This window comes from Carettochelys insculpta, chromosome 1, assembly GCF_033958435.1.
Source record: "Carettochelys insculpta isolate YL-2023 chromosome 1, ASM3395843v1, whole genome shotgun sequence".
Classification (NCBI taxonomy): domain Eukaryota; kingdom Metazoa; phylum Chordata; order Testudines; family Carettochelyidae; genus Carettochelys; species Carettochelys insculpta.
The window spans coordinates 7075285-7097654 of record NC_134137.1 but is presented as its reverse complement, the minus strand read 5'-3'; the positions used below and the strand labels follow the sequence as shown (position 1 = coordinate 7097654).

The window sequence follows — 22370 nt, the reverse complement described above, 5'->3', positions numbered from 1 at the left end:
CACATGTTGTTCTGAAGATGGTCAATGTTCTTGCAGAGAGAGTCTACCCTGAGTCTCAGTGTGGGTTCAGAGCTGAACGGTCCACTGTAGACATGGTTTTCTCTGTTAGGCAGCTACAAGAAAAGTGCAGGGAGCAGAACAAACCTCTGTATATTGCCTTCATCAACCTGACCGAGGCATTTGAACTCGTCAGCAGAAAAGGTCTGTTCACGATTCTGGCTAAGATCGGCTGTCCCCCAACTCTGCTCAGCATTATTAGCGCCTTCCATGAAGGCATGAAGTGGACCATCGTATACGACGGATTGACATCCGAACCCTTTGAGATTCTCAGCGGAGTGAAGCAGGGGTGTGTGCTGGCTCCAACACTGTTCGGCATCTTCTTTGCAGGTTTGCTGAAATATGCTTTCGGAACTGCTACAGAGGGCATCTCTGTCTGCACAAGAACGGACAGCAACCTCTTCAAACTGTCGAGGCTTAGAGTGAAGACCAGGGTGCTTATGAAGCGTCTAAGAGAGTTCCTTTTTGCTGACGATGCAGCTATTGCTGCTCACACTCCACAGGAACTGCAGTCACTCATAACTCGCTTTGCGGATGCATGCGTGGAATTTGGCCTCACAATCAGCTTAAAGAAGACCCAGGTGATGGGCCAAAACATGGGTAATGAGCCATCTGTCAACGTGCTAGACTACGAACTGGAAGTCGTCCATGAGTTCGTGTACTGAGGCTCGACGATCTCAGACAACTTGTCACTTGATAGCGAGACCAACAAGCGCATTGGAAAAGCCGCCACAACGTTCTCCAGGCTGATGAAGAGAGTATGGGCTAACAATAAGCTCACTGTACACACCAAGGTACAGGTCTACACAGCCTGTGTTTTGAGCACACTGCTGTACGCCAGTGAAACATGGACTTTGCGCTCAAAACAAGAGCAGCGGCTCAACACGTTCCACATGCGCTGCCTTAGGCGCATACTCGGTATCTCATGGCAGGACAAGGTCCCCAATAGTGCAGTGTTTGAGAGGGCAGGCACCGCCTCCATGTTCACCCTTCTCAAACAGAGGCGTATGCGCTGGCTGGGCCATGTCTCACGCACGACGGATGGCCGAATACCAAAGGACCTCCTCTTCGGCGAACTGGCGTCTGGAAAGAGGCTGAAAGGGCGACCTAAATTGCGCTACAAGGACACATGCAAGTGTGACCTCAGCTCTGTCTCTATCAGTGTGAACACCTGGCAATCGCTCGCCTCAGACAGGCATGCCTGGAAACAGGGAGTGAAGGAAGCTCTTGTTATGTATGAAACTACCTTGGTGAAGGAAGCGGAAGACACGAGAGCCCTCAGGAAGATCCGTGCCCGTGATACTAGAGCGACATCTGCCTATTGCTGCTCACAGTGCGGGAAGGACTGCCACTCCCGGATTGGATTGCACAGCCACAGAAGATGCTGCTCGAATCAGTCCAGCTGGGGCACAAACCCATGATCCCTCGGGATCGAAGGATGCCTCCTACCACCTCTCAGAATGTCCATGCCAAGGATGTTAGCATTGCCGAGGATTACCTCGTACTTGTGAGGCTGTCGGTTTGGACTTAAGGGAATGTCCACCTTTACTTTGACCATTGGGTAAGATACCACAGTGCCGTTAACCCCTGTGACTAAAACATTCTTTCTGCCTGATGGCGGGGAACCCAGGAAATCTTCTCAATTAATCATGGATACCTGAGCTCCAGTGTCTACTAGCAAAGATGCAGTATACTTATCATTAACTGTTACTAGAATTTGGGGGTCATTGTTGGTATTCTCCGTCTCTGATGCTTTAAGCTTGTTAACAGAGGAAGGAGTTCGACCCCCGCTGCCTAGTCTCCCTGGTCGAGTTCATCTGTAACTTGCAGCGCCTGTAACTGCTGCCGCAGTGCAGTGTACGGTGTGTCAGGTTTCGGGGGGGCACTAGGATTTACAGAAGCCCTCTTTCGATCTGACCCTCTTGAAGAGGTTACCAGGAGCTTTAGTTTTCCTGAAGGCAACCCATGCAATAGGTCCCTAGGGTATCCCAAATCTAGACACTGCTTCCATAGTTTATTCCTGAAGTCCTTTTCTTCCTGAGTTACCTCGCGTTTAGGCTTAGAATTTTCCTGTTTGGCCCCACTCACTTGCTGAAACCCTTCCTTGGATCCTTTCTGCAGGAGCCGCACCTCGGTTGTAACCTGTGGTACATCTCCTCCCCCAATTTCTCGAAGGTCTTGTAAAGTCCTTTCGAGCAAGTCCTGGAACCTGATATTTCCATCCTGAGCCTGACTGCACATGGCTAAAGCTACAGCCTTTTACACTCCGGGAGTTCCTTTTACTACTGATCTTAAATCCCCTGGATCAGCTTCCCGTTCCCAGGGACTTCCTTGTTCTTCCCATGTCCTGGGGCTGTTTCGTGCAATATAACTACCACAGCTGCCATTTGCAGGGCGCTCTTAAGCCCGTCCTCCGTGGTCCACTGGGTGCTAACAGGTTCACCTCTATCACCGTGGTGAATTCCCCGGGCCCGTCAGCAAGTGAGGGTCCACAAGGTACGTGGGTTTTCACCAGGTTGGGGCGTGAGGAAAACCCCTGCACCTAAATTAAGGCTTCTTCACTTAGTAGAGGACAGGAGTATGTTTTCAGCCCCAGTCTCCCAAATCTGAACCAACCACTCAACTGCACCTTCCCCTGGTTTCTTGGAGAATTCAGTCTGGAGCTTTCCTAACTCTTTGGGGTCATTGTTCCTAGTGGTAACATGGGTAGCTCCCTGCTCTCGGTCCCTCCCTCGGCCTCGCTGGTCGGGAAGCGCATCATCCAGTATATCATAATAGGTGCTACTGCAGCGGTGGGACCTTCACCACTTTCCATGTCCTCGTCATCAGATGAATCCCAAATATCCCCATCCCAATCTTCAGGGTCTAACCAGAGGGCAGTTTCTACTTTGGCTTGGTTAATGTTTCATAACTTTCCTTTGAACTTTGCCCTTCAGTCAATTACTTCCTTTTCTAACAGCAGAATGAGCCACTGTTCCAGTCGATGTACTTCACCACCTAACAATCGTACTTGCATGTCCAAATTTTGGCACCGCTGTCTCAATTCATCTCTATCTGTTTGTGTTCTCTGCAGTTTCTCCTCTAGTTCACAGGAACTTTCATACCCTGCCTGCAAAGCACCTTTTAACAGCTAGATGCAGGCTCCTTTTCCTTTTCCCTTTTTCAATCTACAAGCAGTTCTCCACTTACCGAATTGCAGCCACAATTCCTCAGGATTTTTCTAGTCTTTCTCCAACATTTCTTTGTCCCATTTTGGATCACCCCAACCTTCTTGGGCAAGGTTCTTTTCTGTTTTACTGAAATCAGTGTTTCCTGTGACTCCCTTCACGTTACTGTAGTTTATACTGATAACACAACCCTGCTCACTGTGCCAGTTCTGTTAGCCGATGGTCTGGAAAAGGTGTCACGTATGCCTCACTTCATCCGAGTCTTTAACTGCTAAGACAGACAGTTCCTTCGCAGCGGGCAGCCAGGGTGGCTGATGGATGCCCCGGGAGTCTGTCCTGTGGAGGCGACATGACTCAACGCTCAGCTCTCAGTACCAAAGACCACGCTAATACATATACTAATTAGCTAATAAACGCTAATACTTTACCAAAGACCACGCTAATACATCCAAAACTGGCTGGAGTTGTTTGTGTTTGGTTTAGCACAGTCACTGAAGGAGTCAGTTAAAAGCTTAAAAGGTTACTATTTATTAAAAGGCAGAAATAAGACTCTTATTCGTGACAAGGTTATTGCTCTACTTCTTGATCACAAGTGACTTAAAACATAACAACAGTGTCTTAGCTTACAGAGCTATTATTGAATGTGCACAAAATACGTTACAGGTATAATTCTCACCTGCGTCATCCAGCTCTGGCGTACCCGTGTCTGTCACTTGATCCCTCAGGAAGAAAAGTACAAGGAGGGCATCCCCTGGGACCTCGGGAGGCAAAGACCTTCCTGACCGGCAGGTTTAGGTAATTGGAGCTCAGTTAGAGTGGGCTGCCAGACCCTTCTTTATACCCCTTGGGTCACGTACACTCTTCCTTATCTAAAGATGTCAATTGTGCTGGTTCGCCTTTTTGGCGCCAGTTCTTACAAGGGAGTTGCAAACTTAATTGACACTTGTAAGACAGAGACTAAATCATTAAGACAGGACATTCTTTTCGTATGGATGCGAGATTCCTCTCCTGGGATGATGTGTAGGCATATCAATGACCAGTAGTAGCCAAGGGCAGCCTGAGGCCCTGGTTACCAGCTGGCCTGCTTGCCCTTGTTTTCTTGTTTCTTTCGTTATCCAGGGTCATGATGAGGTAGCACATTTGTGCTCTGAGGCATCAAAAACTGTGTTTGACATTAGCACATCTGTACTCCCAGGCATCAAAGACTGTGCTCCAAGATGGAGGAGGGAGGAGGGGTTGTCTGGCTACAGGAGACATGCTGCCAAACCCCTCTGGGGCTCTATGGTCTCTGTGCAGTGGGTCTTAAAGCCACACAGACCCGGAACCCACATGGCGGGAAGCTGAGAGCATGAAGGCAGCAGGTGCTACAAGTGCTGCCCATGTACACCTCAGGGCAATCCCCAACAACCCATGGAGAGTGATGGAGACCAGCCAGTCACCCAAGCAGTCCCAGGAATCCCTCTCCGAGCAATCCCCACGCTCTTGAGGGTCTGGTCAGGGGATGAAGTGTGGTCTCTCCTGGAGTGAGGCCAATCTCTGGGACCTGCTGGGACTCTGGAGTGAGGAGGAAGTGCTATGGGTGATGGGGAGCAAGCAGTGGAACGTGGCCTCCTTTGTCCAACTGGCCGAGGGCCTTACAGCCCAGGGTCACCTTTCTCGGACGTCTGACCTTGTCAGGAGTAAGGTTAAGAAGATGTGATAGGGTTACACCCGGGCTCAGGAGTCACCCAGCTGGTCGAGGGCCACTCCCGCTGCTTTCCCCTATTACTGTGAGCTCAGGGCCTTCCTGTGGCCCCAGAAAACCTGCTCTCCTCTGGCCATCCTCGTCACTGGGGCCAAGGAGCCCCCAGCCAGTCGAGGAGCAGAAGCTGAGACCGGCAGCCAGCCCCATCCCAACATGGCCTGAGCCAGAGCCAGAGCTGGAGTCAGGCACTGAGACAGAGGACTGGTCTGTGAGGAGACGCACCTGGTGATTGACTTCTCCTCCCACACCTCGAGCTGGGCATTGGCCAGATGGGCTTCCCTTGACCTCACTGGTGGGCCCTCAGGTACGTACACACCGGGCACACAGCTCCAGGTCATGGGGTGGAGGCACTATACAAGACTGGGGCCCTGCACACCCCTGGCACACCCCCATCCACCTGGTGCCAACCAGACCATGGCCGCCATTGCCTATCAGCACCCACTCCCATGGACTGCACCACACCCCCCCTGTGGGGGGAGAGGTAGCAGGACAGACCACACAAAGGGGCTGCACAGAGGGCCACCGCACCCACAGGTGGGTTCAGAGGATGTGCGCCATAGGGCAGAGGTCAGTACTCACAGCATTTTTTCTCTTCTGTTTCTGCAGCTGCACCATCCGAAGACCAGGAGAGTCTTGCCCCATCCAGGCTCCTGGACAGCCCCCCGGTGGTGAGGGATGGCAACTACCCAGAACCACCAGCAGCGCCTGCACAGGCCCAGTTTCAGTGGAGCCAGAGGCGGTCAGCAAAAGACCCCCATATCTCCACCTCCATCCAGCACCAAATGGAGCTGGCTGAGCAGCGTCTCTGTTTTGAGGAGGTGGAGGCCGCCTAGTGCTGGGCAGCCTGGGGGGACTTTATGGCCAGCTTTGAAGATATGGCGGGTTCCTTCCAGGAGCTCCTGCCTCAGCTGTCCCCTCCTGCTACCCCTCCCCCACTGCTCTTGCTGCTGCCCCTCCCACCATTGCTCCACCTGCCAGTCCCTCTGGAGAGGACACCGCTGGGCCAGACCACTGAGCCAAGGCTGATCCCAGGCCTTACTTCTCTGCACTCCCTGACCCCACCCAGACTCACTGGGGATCCCGGATGGTGGGAGGGCTGGGACATGGAGCTGGAGGTCCTCCATTCCTGCCCCGGACTGATGGACCATCGCCCAGGCCACCTTGGTCCCACTCCCTCTGTATATAGTTATCCCCCACTCCATGCAGAGTTGTCCCTACTGCCCTATACAGAAAATAAGTATTCGCCATAGTTTTTGTAGTTTTTAATACACAGTTTTATTTTTCCCAAACCACTGTGTGCTTTGTGCTCATTGTGGTGGGGCGTATGCAAAACTTGGGGGCGGAGTGAGATGCCCACTGAAGGTGGTTGGGGCAGTGCTCACTGGGGCCCCTGGTTGAAATACACCTGGGATGGGAAGACAAATAAGCAGAGGTAAATCTTTAAAATGCTTCTGCACAAATGCTAGAAGGCTGGCTAATAAGATGGGTGAACTAGAGTACCTGGTATTAAACATAAGAAAATAAGAACATAAGAATGGCCATACTGGGTCAGACCAAAGGTCCATCGAGCCCAGCATCCCATCTGCCGACGGTGGCCAATGACAGGTGCGCCAGAGAAGGAGAACAGAAGACAATGATCAAGTGATTTATCTCCTGCCATCCATCTCCTGCCCTTGTACTGAAGGCTAGGGCACCATACTTTATCCCTGGCTACTAGCCATTTATGGACCTAACCTGTAAAAATTTATCAAGCTCTTTTTTAAACCCTAATAGAGTCCTGGCCTCCACAGCCTCCTCGGGCAAGGAGCCCCACAGGTTGACTGTGCGCTGCGCGAAGAAAAATTTCCTTTTATTAGTTCTGAACCTACTACCCATCAATTTCATTTGGTGTCCCCTAGTTCTTGTATTATGGGAAAAGGTAAATAATTTTTCTATATTCACTTTCTCCACACCATTCATGATTTTATATACCTCTATCATATCGCCCCTCAATCGCCTTTTTTCCAAACTGAAAAGTCCCAGTCTCTCTAGCCTCTCCCCATATGGGACCCTTTCCAAGCCCCTAATCATCTTAGTCACCCTTTTCTGAACCTTTTCTAATGCCAATATATCTTTTTTGAGGTGAGGAGACCACATCTGCACGCAGTACTCGAGATGTGGGCGTACCATAGTTTTATATAGGGGAAGTATGATATCTTTTGTCTTATTATCGATCCCTTTTTTAATAATTCCTAACATCCTATTTGCCTTACTAACTGCCGCTGCACACTGCGTGGATGTCTTCAGAGAACTATCCACTATAACTCCAAGATCCCTTTCCTGATCTGTCATAGCTAAATTTGACCCCATCATGTAGTACGTGTAATTTGGGTTATTTTTTCCAACATGCATTACCTTACACTTACCCACATTAAATTTCATTTGCCATTTTGCTGCCCAATCACTCAGTTTGCTGAGATCTTTTTGTAGTTCTTCACAATCCCTTTTGGTTTTGACTGTCCTGAACAACTTGGTGTCATCTGCAAACTTTGCCACCTCACTGCTTACCTCATTTTCTAGATCATTGATGAACAAGTTGAACAGGATCGGTCCCAGGACTGACCCCTGGGGAACACCACTAGTTACCCTCCTCCATTGTGAAAATTTACCATTTATTCCCACCCTTTGTTTTCTGTCTTTTAACCAATTCCCGATCCATGAAAGGACCTTTCCTCCTATCCCATGACCACCTAATTTACATAAAAGCCTTTGGTGTGGGACCGTGTCAAAGGCTTTCTGGAAATCTAGGTATATTATGTCCACTGGGTGCCCCTTGTCCGCATGTTTATTAACCCCTTCAAAGAATTCTAATAGATTAGTTAGACACGACTTCCCTCTGCAGAAACCATGCTGACTTTTGCCCAACAATTCGTGCTCTTCTACGTGCCTTGCAATTTTACTCTTTACTAGTGTTTCTACTAATTTGCCTGGTACTGATGTTAAACTTATTGGTCTATAATTGCCAGGATCTCCTCTAGAGCCTTTTTTAAATATTGGTGTTATATTGGTCGTCTTCCAGTCATTTGGTACCGAAGTGGATTTAAAGGATAGGTTACAAACCACTGTTAATAACTCCGCAATTTCACATTTGAGTTCTTTCAGAACCCTTGGGTGAATGCCGTCTGGTCCTGGAGACTTGTTACTATTCAGCTTATCAATTAATTCCAAAACCTCCTCTAATGTCACTTCAATCTGAGTGAGTTCCTCAGATTTGTCACCTAAAAAGGCTGGCTCAGATTTAGGAACCTCTGTAACATCCTCAGCCGTGAAGACTGAAGCAAAGAAATCATTTAATCGCTCCGCAATGGCACTGTCTTCCTTGATCGCTCCTTTTATATCTTTATCATCCAAGGGCCCCACTGCTTTTTTAGCAGGCTTCCTGCTTCTAATGTATTTAAAAAACATTTTACTATCGTTTTTTGAATTTTTGGCTAGCTGTTCCTCAAACTCTTTTTTGGCTTTTCTTACTACATTATGACAGTTAATTTGGGAGTGTTTATGTTCCTTTCTATTTTCCTCACTAGGATTTGACTTCCACTTTTTAAAAGCTGCCCTTTTCTCTCTCACTGCCTTTTTAACATGGCTGTTTAGCCATGGTGGTTCTTTGTTAGGTCTCTTACTGTGTTTTTTTATTTGGGGTATACATTTAAGTTGGGCCTCTAGTATGGTGTCTTTAAACAGTTTCCATGCAGCTTCTAGGGATTTTAGTTTAATTACTCTACCTTTTAGTTTCTGTTTAACTAGCTTCCTCATTTTAGTGTAATTCCCCTTTTTGAAATTAAATGCCAGAGTGTTTGACCGCTGCGGTGTTCTTCCCAACACAGGAATACTAAAAGTTATTATATTGTGGTCACTATTTCCAAGTGGTCCAGTAACAGTTACCTCTTGGACCAGATCCTGCGTTCCAGTCAAGACTAGATCGAGAATCGACTCTCCCCTTGTGGGTTCCTGTACTAGCTGCTCCAAGAAGCAGTCATTTAAGGCATCAAGAAATTTCATCTCTGAATCCCGTCCTGAAGTGACATGCACCCAATCAATATGGGGATAATTGAAATCTCCTATTATTACTGTGTTTTTTATTTTGATAGCCTCTCTAATCTCCCTTATCATTTCAGCATCACTATCACTGTCCTGGTTAGGTGGTCGGTAATATATTCCTAATGCCATATTCATATTAGAGGAATGAATTGTTATCCATAATGATTCTATGGAACATTTTGATTCCTTTAGGATTTTTACTTCATTTGATTCTATATTATCCTTTACATATAGTACCACTCCGCCACCCGCACGACCTGTTCTGTCTTTCCGATATAATTTATATCCCGGTATGATAGTGTCCCACTGATTTTCCTCATTCCACCATGTTTCTGAGATGCCTATTATGTCAACTTCCTCCTTTGATATGAGGTACTCCAGTTCACCCATCTTATTAGACAGACTCCTAGCATTAGTGTAAAAGCATGTTAGAAAACTACCACTATTTATATGTCTGCCTTTCACAGATGCGTTGGATTTTTTTATGCACGATTGTTTCACATCTGATCTTGCCCATATATTATTTCCCACGTTCCCTATCTTACTAACTTCTAGGGAATCCCTATCTAAGGAGCCTCGTGTAAGAGAAGTCTCCGTCTGATCCAGGTGCTCCCCTGCACCAATCGGCTTTCCCCCACCTCTTAGTTTAAAAACTGCTCTATGACCTTTTTAATGTTTAATGCCAGCAGTCTGGATCCACCTTGATTTAGGTGGAGCTCATCATTCCTGTATAGGCTCCCCCTACCCCAAAAGTGTCCCCAGTTCCTAATAAATCTAAACCCCTCTTCCCTACACCATCGTCTCATCCACGCATTGAGACTCTGAAGTTCTGCCTGTCTATCTGGCCCTGCGCGTGGAACTGGAAGCATTTCAGAGAATGCCACCAAAGATGTTCTGGATTTCAGTCTCTTTCCTAGTAACCTAAATTTGGCCTCCAGAACATCTCTTCTACCCTTCCCTATGTCATTGGTACCAACATGTACCACGACGACCGGCTCCTCCCCAGCACTGCCCATAAGTCTGTCTAGATGCCTCGAGAGATCCGCAACCTTCGCACCAGGCAGGCAAGTCACCATACGGTTCTCCCGGTCATCACAAACCCAACTATCTATATTTCTAATGATCGAATCCCCCACTACTAAAACCTGCTTCTTCCGAACAGCTGGCGCTCCCTCCCCCGGAGAAGTATCCTCGGCACGAGAGGATACAATAGCACCCTCTGGAAGGAGGGTCCCAACTATGGAATGGTTTCCCTCTGCTCCCCTTGACTGCTCTCCTTCCCTGAGCCTTTCATCCTTTTAACAGCCTCAGGACTGTCAGATTGGAGGTGGGACAGCCCTGCTATGTCCCGGAAAGTCTCATCCACAAACACCTCTGCCTTCCTTAGCTCCTCCAGTTCAGCCACCCTGGCCTCCAAAGCACGCACTCGGTCTCGGAGGGCCAGGAGCTCCTTGCATCGAGCGCACACATACGCCACCCGCCCACAGGGTAGGTAGTCATACATACTGCACTCGACACAATAAACAGGATAGCCCCCACTCTGCTGCTGGGCTTCTGCCTCCATTTCCTACTCTAGTTATATATGAGGGTTAATTAAATGTTTCAGATAGAGGTTGTTATAAAGGATTTAGTTTAAGGGCAATAGAAGTCACTGGCTCCCTCCAAGCTCCCCCTTTCAACTCCCCTCTCAAAACTCCCTCCTGTTAGCACGCACCCTGTTTGCGAGCACCCGGTCGCAAAGCTCCCTGGTCGCTTACTAGCAGGGTTTGAGTGCTCGGCCTCCCTGATAGCTCCTTCCTCTGCCTACAGCTCAGCCAACCAGCACACGGTGTTCAATTCAAACCTAATCAGCTTCCAACTGCCTGCCTGCCTGCCTGCCTGCCTGAGCACACGGCCTTTCAAACAAACAAACAAACACTCAGCTCAGCACTCCAAACTCCAAACAAACAAACATTCAGCTCAGCACTCCAAACTCCAAACAAACAAACAAACAAACAAACACACACAAGCCCAAAACCTCCAAATATAAAGGAGGCAATTGACATAATAGGCATCACAGAAACCTCATGGAATGAGGACTATGTATGGGACACAATCATACCAGGATATAAAATGTATTGGAAGGATAGACTGGGCCATGTGGGAGGCGGAGTGGCACTGTATGTGAGATATAATGTAGAATCAAAGGAAATAAAAACTTTAAATGAATCAAAATCTCCCCTAGAATCACTATGGATGGTAATTCCAAGCTCCACTAAGAATATAACAGTAGGGATATATTATCGACCTCCTGATCAGGAGAGTGATAGTGATGTTGAAACGCAAAGGGAGATTAGAGAGCCTACCTTAATAAAACACTCAATAGTAATGGGGCAATTTTTGATTTGGTACCTAGAGGAAGTGCAGGATCTGGTCCATGAGGTCAGTATTACAGGACTGCTGGTGAATAGTGATCATAATGTAATAACATTTAATATTCCTGTGGTGGGAAGAACACCTCAACAGTCCAACACTCTGACATTTAATTTCAAAAGGGGGAATTATGAAAAAAATGAGGAGGTTACTTAAAAAGAAATTAAAAGCCAGAGTGACTAGAACAAAAACCCTGCAAGCTTCATGGAAGCTTCTCAGTGAGGGATAAAAAGGCATCTTTCAAAAGGTGAAAGGTTAATCTTAGTGAGGTAAATAGAAAGGAACATAAACACAACCAAATTAAGTGTAAAACTGTCATAAGGAATACCAAAAAAGATTTTGAGGAACAGCTAGACAGACAAAAGCTCAAAAAGTAATAACAAAATGCTTTTTTAAATACATTAGAAGCAGGAAGCCTGTTAAAAAACCAGTGGATCCCCTAGATGATAGAAATACAAAAGGAGCAATCGAGGATGATAAAGCCGTTGCAGAGAGACTAAATGATTTCTTTGCTTCAGTCTTCACAGCTAAGGATGTTAGGGAGATTCCCAAACCTGCACCTTTTTTTGTGGGAAATAAAACTGAGGAACTGTCCTGGATTAAAGTGTCACTAGAGGAGGTTTTGGAACATATAGGCCGTGTCTACACGTGCCCCAAACTTTGAAATGGCCACGCAAATGACCATTTCGAAGTTTACTAATGAAGCGCTGAAATGCATATTCAGCACTTCATTAGCATGCGGGCGGCAGCGGCACTTTGAAATTGCCGCAGATTGCTGCTGCGCGTCTCGTCCAGACGGGGCTCCTTTTCGAAAGGATCCCGCCTACTTCGAAGTCCCCTTATTCCCATGAGCTGATGGGAATAAGGGGACTTCGAAGTAGGCGGGGTCCTTTCGAAAAGGAGCCCCGTCTGGACGCGCCGCACGGCGGCAAGGAGCATCAATTTCGAAGCGCCGCTGCCACCCGCATGCTAATGAAGCGCTGAATATGCATTTCAGTGCTTCATTAGTAAACTTCGAAATGGCCATTTGCGTGGCCATTTCGAAGTTTGGGGCACGTGTAGACACGGCCATAGATAAACTTAATGTTAACAAATCACTGGGACCAGATGATATTCATCCAAGGGTTCTGAAAGAACTCAAATGGGAAATTGCAGAGCTATTAACAACAGTTTGTTACCTGTTCTTTGGATCAGCTTCCGTACCTTATTACTGGAAGATAGCTAATGCGACACCAGTATTTAAAAAGGGCTCGAGAAGTGACCCTGGCAATTACAGACTAGTAAGTTTAAAGTCAGTTCCGGGAAAACTTGTTGAAACAATAGTAAAGAATAAAATTTCAGGCATGTAGAAGAACATAATTTGATGGGCAAAAGTCAACATGGTTTCTGCAGAGGGAAATCCTGTCTTACGAATCTGTTAGAGTTCTTTGAAGGGGTTAACAAACATGCAGACAGTGGAGATCCAGTGGATATAGTACACTTAGATTTCCAGAAAGCCTTTGACAAGGTACCTCATCAAAAGCTCTCATAAAAATTAAGTTGTCATGAGATAAGAAGGAAGGTCCTATCGTGGACTGAGAGCTGGTTAAAAGACAGGAAACAGAGGGTCGGCATAAATGGTAAATTTTCCGAATGGAGAGGGATAACTAGTGGTGTCCCCCAAGGGTCAGTCCTAGGATCAATCTTGTTCAATTAATTCATAAATGATCTGGAAAAGGGGATGAGCAGTGAGGTGGCAAAGTTTGCCCATGACATTAAACTGTTCAAGATAGTCAAGACAAAGGCAGACTGTGAAGAAGTGCAAAAAGATCTCAGCAAACTGAGTGATTGGGCAACAAAATGGCAAATGAAATGTAAGGTGAATACGTGTAAGGTAATGCAGAAAAAATTACCCCAACTATACTTACAGTCTGATGGGAGCTCATTTAGCTGTAACTAATCAGGAAAGAGATCTTTGAGTTACCGTGGATAGTTCCTTGAAAACATCCACACAGTGTGCAGAGGCAGTCAAAAAGGCAAATAGGATGTTTCGTATTATATAAGAAAAAAAAGGATAGAAATTAAGACAAGGAGTATCTTAATTAATGCCCCTATATAAATCTATGGTACACCCACATCTCGAATACTGTGTACAGATGTGGTCTCCTCAGCTAAAAAAAGATATCCTGGCATTGGAAAAGGTTCAGAAAAGGGCAACTAGAATGAGTAGGGATTTGGAACAGGTCCTGTATGAGGAGAGGCTAAAAAGATTTGGACTTTTCAGTTTAGAAAAGAGGGGGCTGAGGGGGGACATGATAGAGGTATGTAAAATTATGACGGGGTGGAGAGGGTGAATAAGGAGAAGTTCTTTACTTGTGCCAGTAATACAAGTACTAGAGGACACCAAATGATATTAACTGGTAGCAGGTTTAAAACTATTAAAAGAAAGTTCTTCTTCACTCAGTGCATAGTTAACCTGCGGAACTCCTTGCCAGAGGAGACTGTGAAGGCTAGGACTATAACAGGATTTAAGAAAGAGCTAGATAAATTCCTGGAGGTTAGGTCCATAAAAGGCTATTAGCTGAGAGTAAGAATGGTGTTCCTGGCCTCTGATTGTCAGAGGCTGGAGATGGATGGCAGGAGACTAATTGCTCGATCATTGTCTTCTGTCCACCCCCTCTTGGGCACCTGGTACTGGTCACTGTCGGCAGACAGGCTACTGGGCTGGATGGACCTTTGGTCTGACCCAGTACGGCCGTTATGTATGTATGCTCTTATGTGTCAGCAAGTATCAGAGTGATTCAAAGGGTACGTGCATATTAACTGAGTAGGAAATCAATGACTTGTGGATCACATTTTATCATTGCATCTTCATAAATGGTGGGTGTCCTGTGACATAAAGACCACACGTAATCCACTGGAGTAATATGTGTGGCCCACAACACAGGTTGCCCATGCACAGGGTTGCCAGATGTTGCTTGTGCCTTTTGTTTTGGTAGTGGTATTGTGAACCTGAAGTGGCAAGACTTGGTCACAAATGAGGAGCTTTGGAACAGAGAAGGACAAGAAGCATCTGAAGTTCAAATCAAGAGAAGAAAGTGGGGATGGCTAGGTCAGACCTTCAGAAAACCATCCTTCAGCTTAGTCTGTCAAGCTCTCACATGGAACCTGCCAGGAAAACACAAAAGAGGAAGACCTCAGTTACTGTGGAGATTTAATGAGGTTGAAAGACAACAACTGGGATATCTGAGGTCAGTTAGAAGTTTTATCCCAAGACAGAAGGGAGTAGAGGACATATGTAGATGACCTATGCTCCACCAAGAGTACAAGGATTTAAGAAAGTAAATTGTTACTGAAGTGACACACACACAAGCAAAAATATGTCAAGTGAGGCTGGCACTGATTTAAAAAAAAACAATTGTGGTTTTGATCACTCTTTTTACAATGATGGAATGGGAATCTTGGTCATGAAGGTCTTAGCACAGCAAGTGAATCAATCACCTGGGCTTTGGTGACCATCTATGTTTAACCTAATATTGATGTGTTTGACAAGGGGAATAGTTAGTGTATATTTTGAATGTTCCAGAGGACAGAGAAGCCAATATCGACTGTGCAAAGCAGTAAAAAGCCATGTTGTAGTTCCACACAACAGTCTGTGACTCAGATTTTTCAGAATTGCAGGGGTAATTTAACTATTTCCCTCCAGCCAGGGTGAGGAATAAATCAATAGCTGCATCAGCAGTTCTCTGATTATGGATGTGAATGTAAGGAAACAAGCTCTTGTCCCTTCAGTTTATTACCATTAAGAACACACAGACATAAGCACTGGTTTGCCAACATCCCAGATATTTACCCACCATCTGGAATGTTATTGAGTAATTAAGAGCAGGTTAATTGACAAGAGAAGGGGACAGTAATTATCAACAGAAGGAGGCAGTTGATCACCCTCTGAGAACACAGAGTGTCAGGAAGACTGTTTCTCAAGACGGTTTCAGAGGACTCCTCCAAACTGCACTGTATTAGCTCATCTTGTATACCTTGTGCAACACATATGCATCATAGTGATCCCTTTCAGATCATCTCTTTTTTCCATAACGTTCAATAAATGTCTAATATTATTGGCACCTAGGATTAAGGTTTCCATCCTTCCTTTTCCATTCTCACATTTATCTGTCCATTCCTCCCCTGTGCTTCTGATTGACTGAAATTTTCAGCCAGATTTTGACCTTACTTCTCAAACTTTGCTTTCCAATTTACCCTTAACTATGTGGTGTTCTGTTTTTCTAATTCAGAGTGGCTAAAAGCAATATATTTTTGCAATTGGATTGATCACATTCTGTGATTTACACACCTCACATCCAGCATAACAGTCCAGTTCTCAAAACACACTGTTTCACAACTCTCACTACATGGACCTCTCTATTCCAGAAATGTCTTGTCTGGCAACTTTGGTAATCCATCATGATTTTAGTTATCTGGACGACTGCTAATTATGGATGTGCAAAGTTTCCCATATTCACATACTGCTTGTTTACAGCCACCAGTCCTGGTTTTCAGTATTCTGTTCTGTTATTTAGCTGTATTTTGCCCCTAAATATCTTCTAAGAGTTCAGTACGTAGTGGAAGTGTTGGTAATGTGCTAGACGATATTGACCTCCTATTGTCTGACAAATGCTCTATTTCAGCATGGTTCAAGTCCCCCGTGTGTTGGATGATGGATGTTGAACCTATCGAAAGAACTAAAGAATGCCTGAAATTCCTGCAACAACTTTCCTATAATAGCTCTTTCTGAAAAACAAAGAAAACAAGAACAAAAGAAAATAAAAAACCTCCAACCTCTTGGTGTACATGAAAGGCTTCCTCAAGGATTGCAGATGTAAAAATGAGGTCAACTTTCTTCACTAGGTCACCTATGTATTAGAAAATATTCATCACTGTTGCTTCTTTACTTGACTTTGGCTCTTTGAAAGTGTAGCTACTGTTCTTCAGACTGATCAAGAATGAAGTTTACACATCTTCTAATGTAATACCACCTTGTTTCAGAAAGCTGTGATACATTCCGGTTGTCTGGAACTCATCAAAAGGCCATGTGTAGAGAACTTCTCAGTCTCTAAACTTCCACAATATTGAACTCAGACAAAATGGAATCGAGCAACCTTGATAAGCAAGGCAATATCATTTCTCCCCTCTTTTCATTAAGGTTTAGTATCAGTAGCCCCAGTTATCACCTTCTGCAGGTATACTTGCCCAGTTTGTCATGGAGCTCTTTGGTTTTCACCCCATAAATAATAGGGTTGAGCATGGGGGGGATGATGAAATAGAGGTTGGCCAATATGATATGAACATAGGGAGCGATGCCCTGTCCAAACCGATGTGTCAGACTGGAGAAGAGGAAGGAAGTATAGGATGTGAGCATCACACAGATGTGGGTTGTGCAGGTATTGAGAGCTTTCTGGTGGGCTTTCTTGGAGGACATACTGAATATGGCCCTGATGATCAGGCTATAGGACAGGACAATGAGTGTCAGATCTAACCCTGTGCCTACAAAGGCCATCAGCAAGCCATACATCCTGTTGACTGTGGTATCCCCACAGGAAATCTTTGCCACAGCCATGTGCTCACAGTATGTATGAAGAATAGTACGGCTGGCGCAGAAAGGCTGCCTGCTCAGGAGCAGGGACAGGGGTAGCATGGAAAGAACAGCTCTTGTTAAACCCACTAGTCCCAGCTTAGCTATGCGTGTATTGGTGAGGATAGTGGTGTACCTCAGTGGGTTGCATATGGCAACATAGCGATCAAAAGCCATTGTCACAAGGACAGCTGAGTTCATTACAGAAAGCATGTGAAGGAAGAAAGTCTGAGTCAGGCATCCACCCACACTAATGACTGTCAAATTGAACCAAAATATACACAGTGTCTTTGGCATTACAGAAGTAGACATGCCGATGTCCGTGAGTGCCAGCATGCAGATAAGAATGTACATCGGCTTGTGTAGGGTCTGCTCTGTGCCTACAAGAAATAGAACCATGAAATTTCCCAAGAGTCCAATAATGTAGAATGCAGCAAAAGGGATGGAAATCCAGACATGGGCAGCTTCCAGGCCAGGGATACCCATCAGGATGAATATTGAAGGGTCAGAGGACGTGAGGTTCAAAACTTCCATAAGGTTGTTGAATGGATGAATTGGGTGCAGAAGTCTTCAGGTTGTCTATAACAAAGAGAAGCATATATTATAGCAAATAATCAGTGAGGTACAACATTTGCAGATGTTAGTGGGTTGTTTAGGTCATGACTAGTTCCAGAGGAGTACTTATAGGGAGGTAGCCAATGAGGTGAATGGTTAGCATAATGGCACATTAAGCTCAGTGCACATAACTTTAACACATGTTCCCATTATAGGGAAAAGCTCTAACTCCCTGAACTCCTAACAAGGTTATAATGGAACTTTCTAAACTCAGTACAGTGAACCAGGCATCATGACACACAGCTCTGTGAAACCCTACTTGCAGGGCAAGAACCAACAAACTTTGCAATCTACTATTATCCAGGAGGAGTGGGACAGGTAATCATAGAAGTATACAATGGCAGAAGATCAACAGCAATAAGAATGATCAAGACAATGATTATCTTACTAAGGACATGAGTAAGAGGGAGCATGAGAAAAGACTTTAGAACCTTAGTTAGAATGTGTTGTAACACAAGGTCAAGTTGTCATTGTATTAAACTGCAATGTGCAAATTCAAAACAGATTTTGAAAAGTATGTTTTCTTCACCCAGGGTCTGAGGAATTCATTTCCACAAGACATAACTGAAGCCATGGGCTAACAGAGAAGCAGAAAGAATTGGAACACTTATATGGATATTGAGGCTACCAGTTATAGTATTTTCAGTCATATATGCATTTTGAAAATGTGTATGCCCATGTGGCTTCGGGCTGAAGCCAATTTCTAGCTGTCAAACTTGAAGATAACATCAGCAGTATGGTCAGAACACACCCCACATGCACCTCCTTCTTTTTTTTTTTTACACTTTCTTCTGTAGCACCTTGGGCTGTCATTATCAGAGGGAGGGCACTGGACCAGACAGACCATAGCTCTGATGCATAATGAAATTCCAGTGTTTGAAAGGAGCCAGGTTTCCCCCATGGAAACGGTCACAGAAAGGTAGCCGTGTCAGTCTGTACCTTCACGAAAACAAAAATGAAAACAAAAAGCAGTCCAGTTTGTCCAAAAAGCTCCAGGATTACTATTTCTGTGGTGTGGCATTTGGTTGCTGATGAGAATTTTTCTGAGGTTAGGTAGTTGTCTATAGTAAAGGATGGGTCTGTTACACAGGGCCTCTGAGAGTGCAGCATCACATTCCAGGATGGGTTGTAGATTGTCAATTATGCATTGGAGGTGGTTGAGTTGCGGGCTATTGGTGATGACAAGTGGTGCTCTGTTATTAGCCTTCTTGGGCCTATCTAGAAGTAGTTGATTTCTGGGTATTCATCTGGCCCTGTCAATCTGTTTTTGTTTATTAGTATTTATTTCCCTTGGTGGGTAATTAAGTTTTATGAATGCCTGATAAACATCTTGAAGTTTTTGGTCTCTATCAGTAGGTTTGAAGCAGATGCATCTAAGGGCTTGACTATAAACCATGGATTGTGTGATGTATCCTGGAAGGAAGCTGGAGGCACGTAGGTCAGAGTAGTAGTCAGTAGATCTCTGGTAGAGCTGGGTATTGCTTTGGCCATCAGTGATTTGTACTGTCATGTCTGGAAAAAGGATCCCTCATGTGGAATGGTCAAGGCTGACATTGATGGTGGGGTACAGGTTATTGAAATATGTGTGGAATTATTCAAGAATTTCTTTACCACGAGGCCAAATGATAAAAATATCCTCAAGGTAGTGTTTTTAAAGACATGATAATAGGGGACAGGAGCTGAGGAAACGTTGTTCTAAGTGATCCTATTGAAAGGGACAGGTAGAACAGTTATTTTATCTCAGCATTTGGCACTTGTGCAACTGATGCTGGAATCAATTGTCCAATTCTGTCACCCACAACTAAAGATGCCTATTTACATTTTGTAGAGTGTTCAGAGAAGAGTCACAAGAACTGATCAAAGTTTATAAAGCCTACCCTATTTTAACTATAGAATCATGGAAGATTAGGGTTATAAAAAACCTCAGGAGGTTGTCGAATTCAACGCACTCTTTAAAGCAGGACAAACCCAAATTAAATCTTCCCCAACAGGACTTTTTCAAAGCCTGTCTATAAAAACCTTTAAGGACAGAAATTCCCCCAACTTCCTGGCTATTTCATTCCTGTTCTACATTACAACATAATAGATTAAAAGTGCTGAATTTATGTAATGTAATAAGGATAATTTATGGGTGAATTTACATCCATCCTGTAATAACTACATGGGGTACCTATATTTAATAATACGCTCTTCAGCCTTGCAAACAGAGGTCTAATAGAATCCAGTGGCTGGAATTTGAAGTTGAAGAGATTCTGAGTGGAAATAACACACAAATTTTTTTAAAGTGTGAGCGTAATTAACCACTAGAAAAAAAAATCATAAAGAATCTTGGAGGATTCTCCATTACAGAGAATTTTAAAGTCATGGTTGGATGTTTCCCGACAAATGCTGCTTTAGGAAGAAAGTTGGGGAAATTCTCTGCCTTGTGTTTACAAGTCAAACCAAGTGATCACAGTAATATCTTTTGGCCTTAGAATCTTGGAATGTCCCCAAGAGTCATGTGAAAGTTCATTGTTGAGCCCACGTGAAATCATGTGACTATTTGTGGCTGTGGTGATTTGATTCCTCTGGGGAGAAATTCTCCTGTGACTTTGGAGCCTGGAAAATGTTAGACTAGGTCTGCATTTCATAAGGCAGATGGACTTCTCAGGACACTGCATGGATGAGTGTTTAAATGAAAAAAAAATAACTTGATCCCATAAAAAAAAAACATTCAAACATTCAAATTGTCCAAGAGCAGCTGGGTCTAAGATCTGGGTCACAGTGGCCCACTCTTTCAGGTAGCTGCCAGAGGATTAAGGGGGGGGGGAAGTTTGGGCACTGGTAACACTCCTTGTTCACACATTTAAAGCTATAAATAGACATACACTCCAAATTTCTAACTTCACAAACAAGAGTGACACATGAACAAAAATAGAACGTACAGATCCAGCAGATCCTAACACCGAAATGGATAGGTTACATGAGGTATTTTGTCTCAGGCATCTCCAGGTTATGTGTATTTATACTAATCAGCCCATTATTCACCATGTAATGGAGGAGAGTGCATCACAATTACACCATTAACATCCAACAACAGAAACTGGAAATACCAAGGTCACATTTCTGTGCTTTGCCAGTGTATACAGACCCACCTAAACATACTCACTGCCAAGAAACCTCCCAGAGGGGGCGATGAAAAAAAATATTAAAAAAAAGAAAAATCATTTTCAGTCGTGCTGTCCTGTGTCTGTTCACAATCCTCTGCCTTCCCCTACAACTCCCAGTGGTGGTCTCCTGTTCCTGTAACCCCCCTGATTTCCCTTAAAATACTCAGCACTGCTTGCTGCTCTCTGTCCAGCCTTCTCTCTGCCCTGCAACATCTAGCAATGCACCACTGTCTGCGTACTTCCCACTCCCTGCCCCAAAACACCCAGTGCCGTACAGGTAGATCTCCAAACCCCACAGCGTCCAGCACTGCCACACAGTGATACCTCTCAGCAGGTCCAACTGAGGTGTCAGGCCCCCCAGTCTATCTCACCCCCACCCACACACATACAAACCCCATGAGGCCTCGTCACAGTTCTTTGGCTTCTGCATTGAGCACAATGTCCATTCCCCATTTCATCAAGCTTCAGGATTCTTCGCCACTGTGATTTGGTTAACGCACATCCTACTGACAAGCCTCCACCTGGTGTCCCCCAGCGCGCGCGTGCGCGCGCGCACACACCCCCACACCCCCCACACCCCCCCCCACATACACACACACCTGGACCTTCCTCTGTGAGATTTCCAACACTGACCGATTTCCTCTAAGCCAGAAACATGCTGGTACATTTACTGTAGGGCATTTCTATTGTCCTTCTCCTCAGAAAAAGTTGAAATGTTCATAGAGACCCTCGAGGAGAATCTGTGCAGCAGCCCTGGGGGTGCTGATGCGACATCCAGGTGGCAGCATCTGAGGGACACAATCTATAATACAGCCTTGTCAGTGTTTGGAAGAAGCTGGAAACACAAATGACTGGTTCGAAGCTAACTCTGATGAGATGATTTCAGTCATCGAAAAGAAGCATTCTGCACTTCTGGAGTATAAACGCTCACTGAGTCAGAGTACCCAGCAAGCACTCAGATCAGCCAGAAAAATAGTGCAGCAGAGAGCCAGGCGCTGTGCCAACCGCTACTGGCTTTAGCTATGCAGCAGTATCGAGACCTGTGCTGACTCTGGAAATCTCAGGGGAATGTACGAGGGCATAAAGAAGCCAATGGGACCCATCCAGAACAAGACAGAACCTCTGAAATCCAAATCTGGTGAAGTCATCACTGACAAAGCCAAACAGATGGAGTGCTGGGTCAAGCACTACTTTGAGCTGTACTCATGCGAGAACACTGTGCTTGATACAGCCCTCAACGCCTTCGAGCTCCTGTCAGTCTTGGACGAGCTGGACTAGGAACCAACTGTGGTCGAATTGAAGAAAGCTATTGACAGCATTGCAGCAGGAGAGGCCCCTGGCCAGGATGGTATCCCATCAGAGGCAATCAAGTGTGCCACGGACACCCTCCTGGAACCCCTACATGAGCTGCTGTGCCTGTCCTGGAGAGAGGGAGAGGTTCCACAGGATATGCGGGACGCCAACATTGTAACCTTGTATAAGAACAAAGGAGACAGAAGTGACTGCAACAGTTACTGTGGAATCTCCCCTCTAAGTATCAC

At 45.3% G+C, this 22370-nt stretch overlaps 1 protein-coding gene across 1 annotated transcript; it reads right to left on the bottom strand.

The window, feature by feature from the left end:
* Positions 1–16660: 16660 nt before the first annotated feature.
* Positions 16661–17599, bottom strand: LOC142002667 (olfactory receptor 52P1-like). The gene has a single exon (XM_074978953.1). The coding sequence runs from the start codon at positions 17597–17599 to the stop codon at positions 16661–16663; it is 939 nt and encodes a 312-aa protein (XP_074835054.1).
* Positions 17600–22370: the final 4771 nt, after the last annotated feature.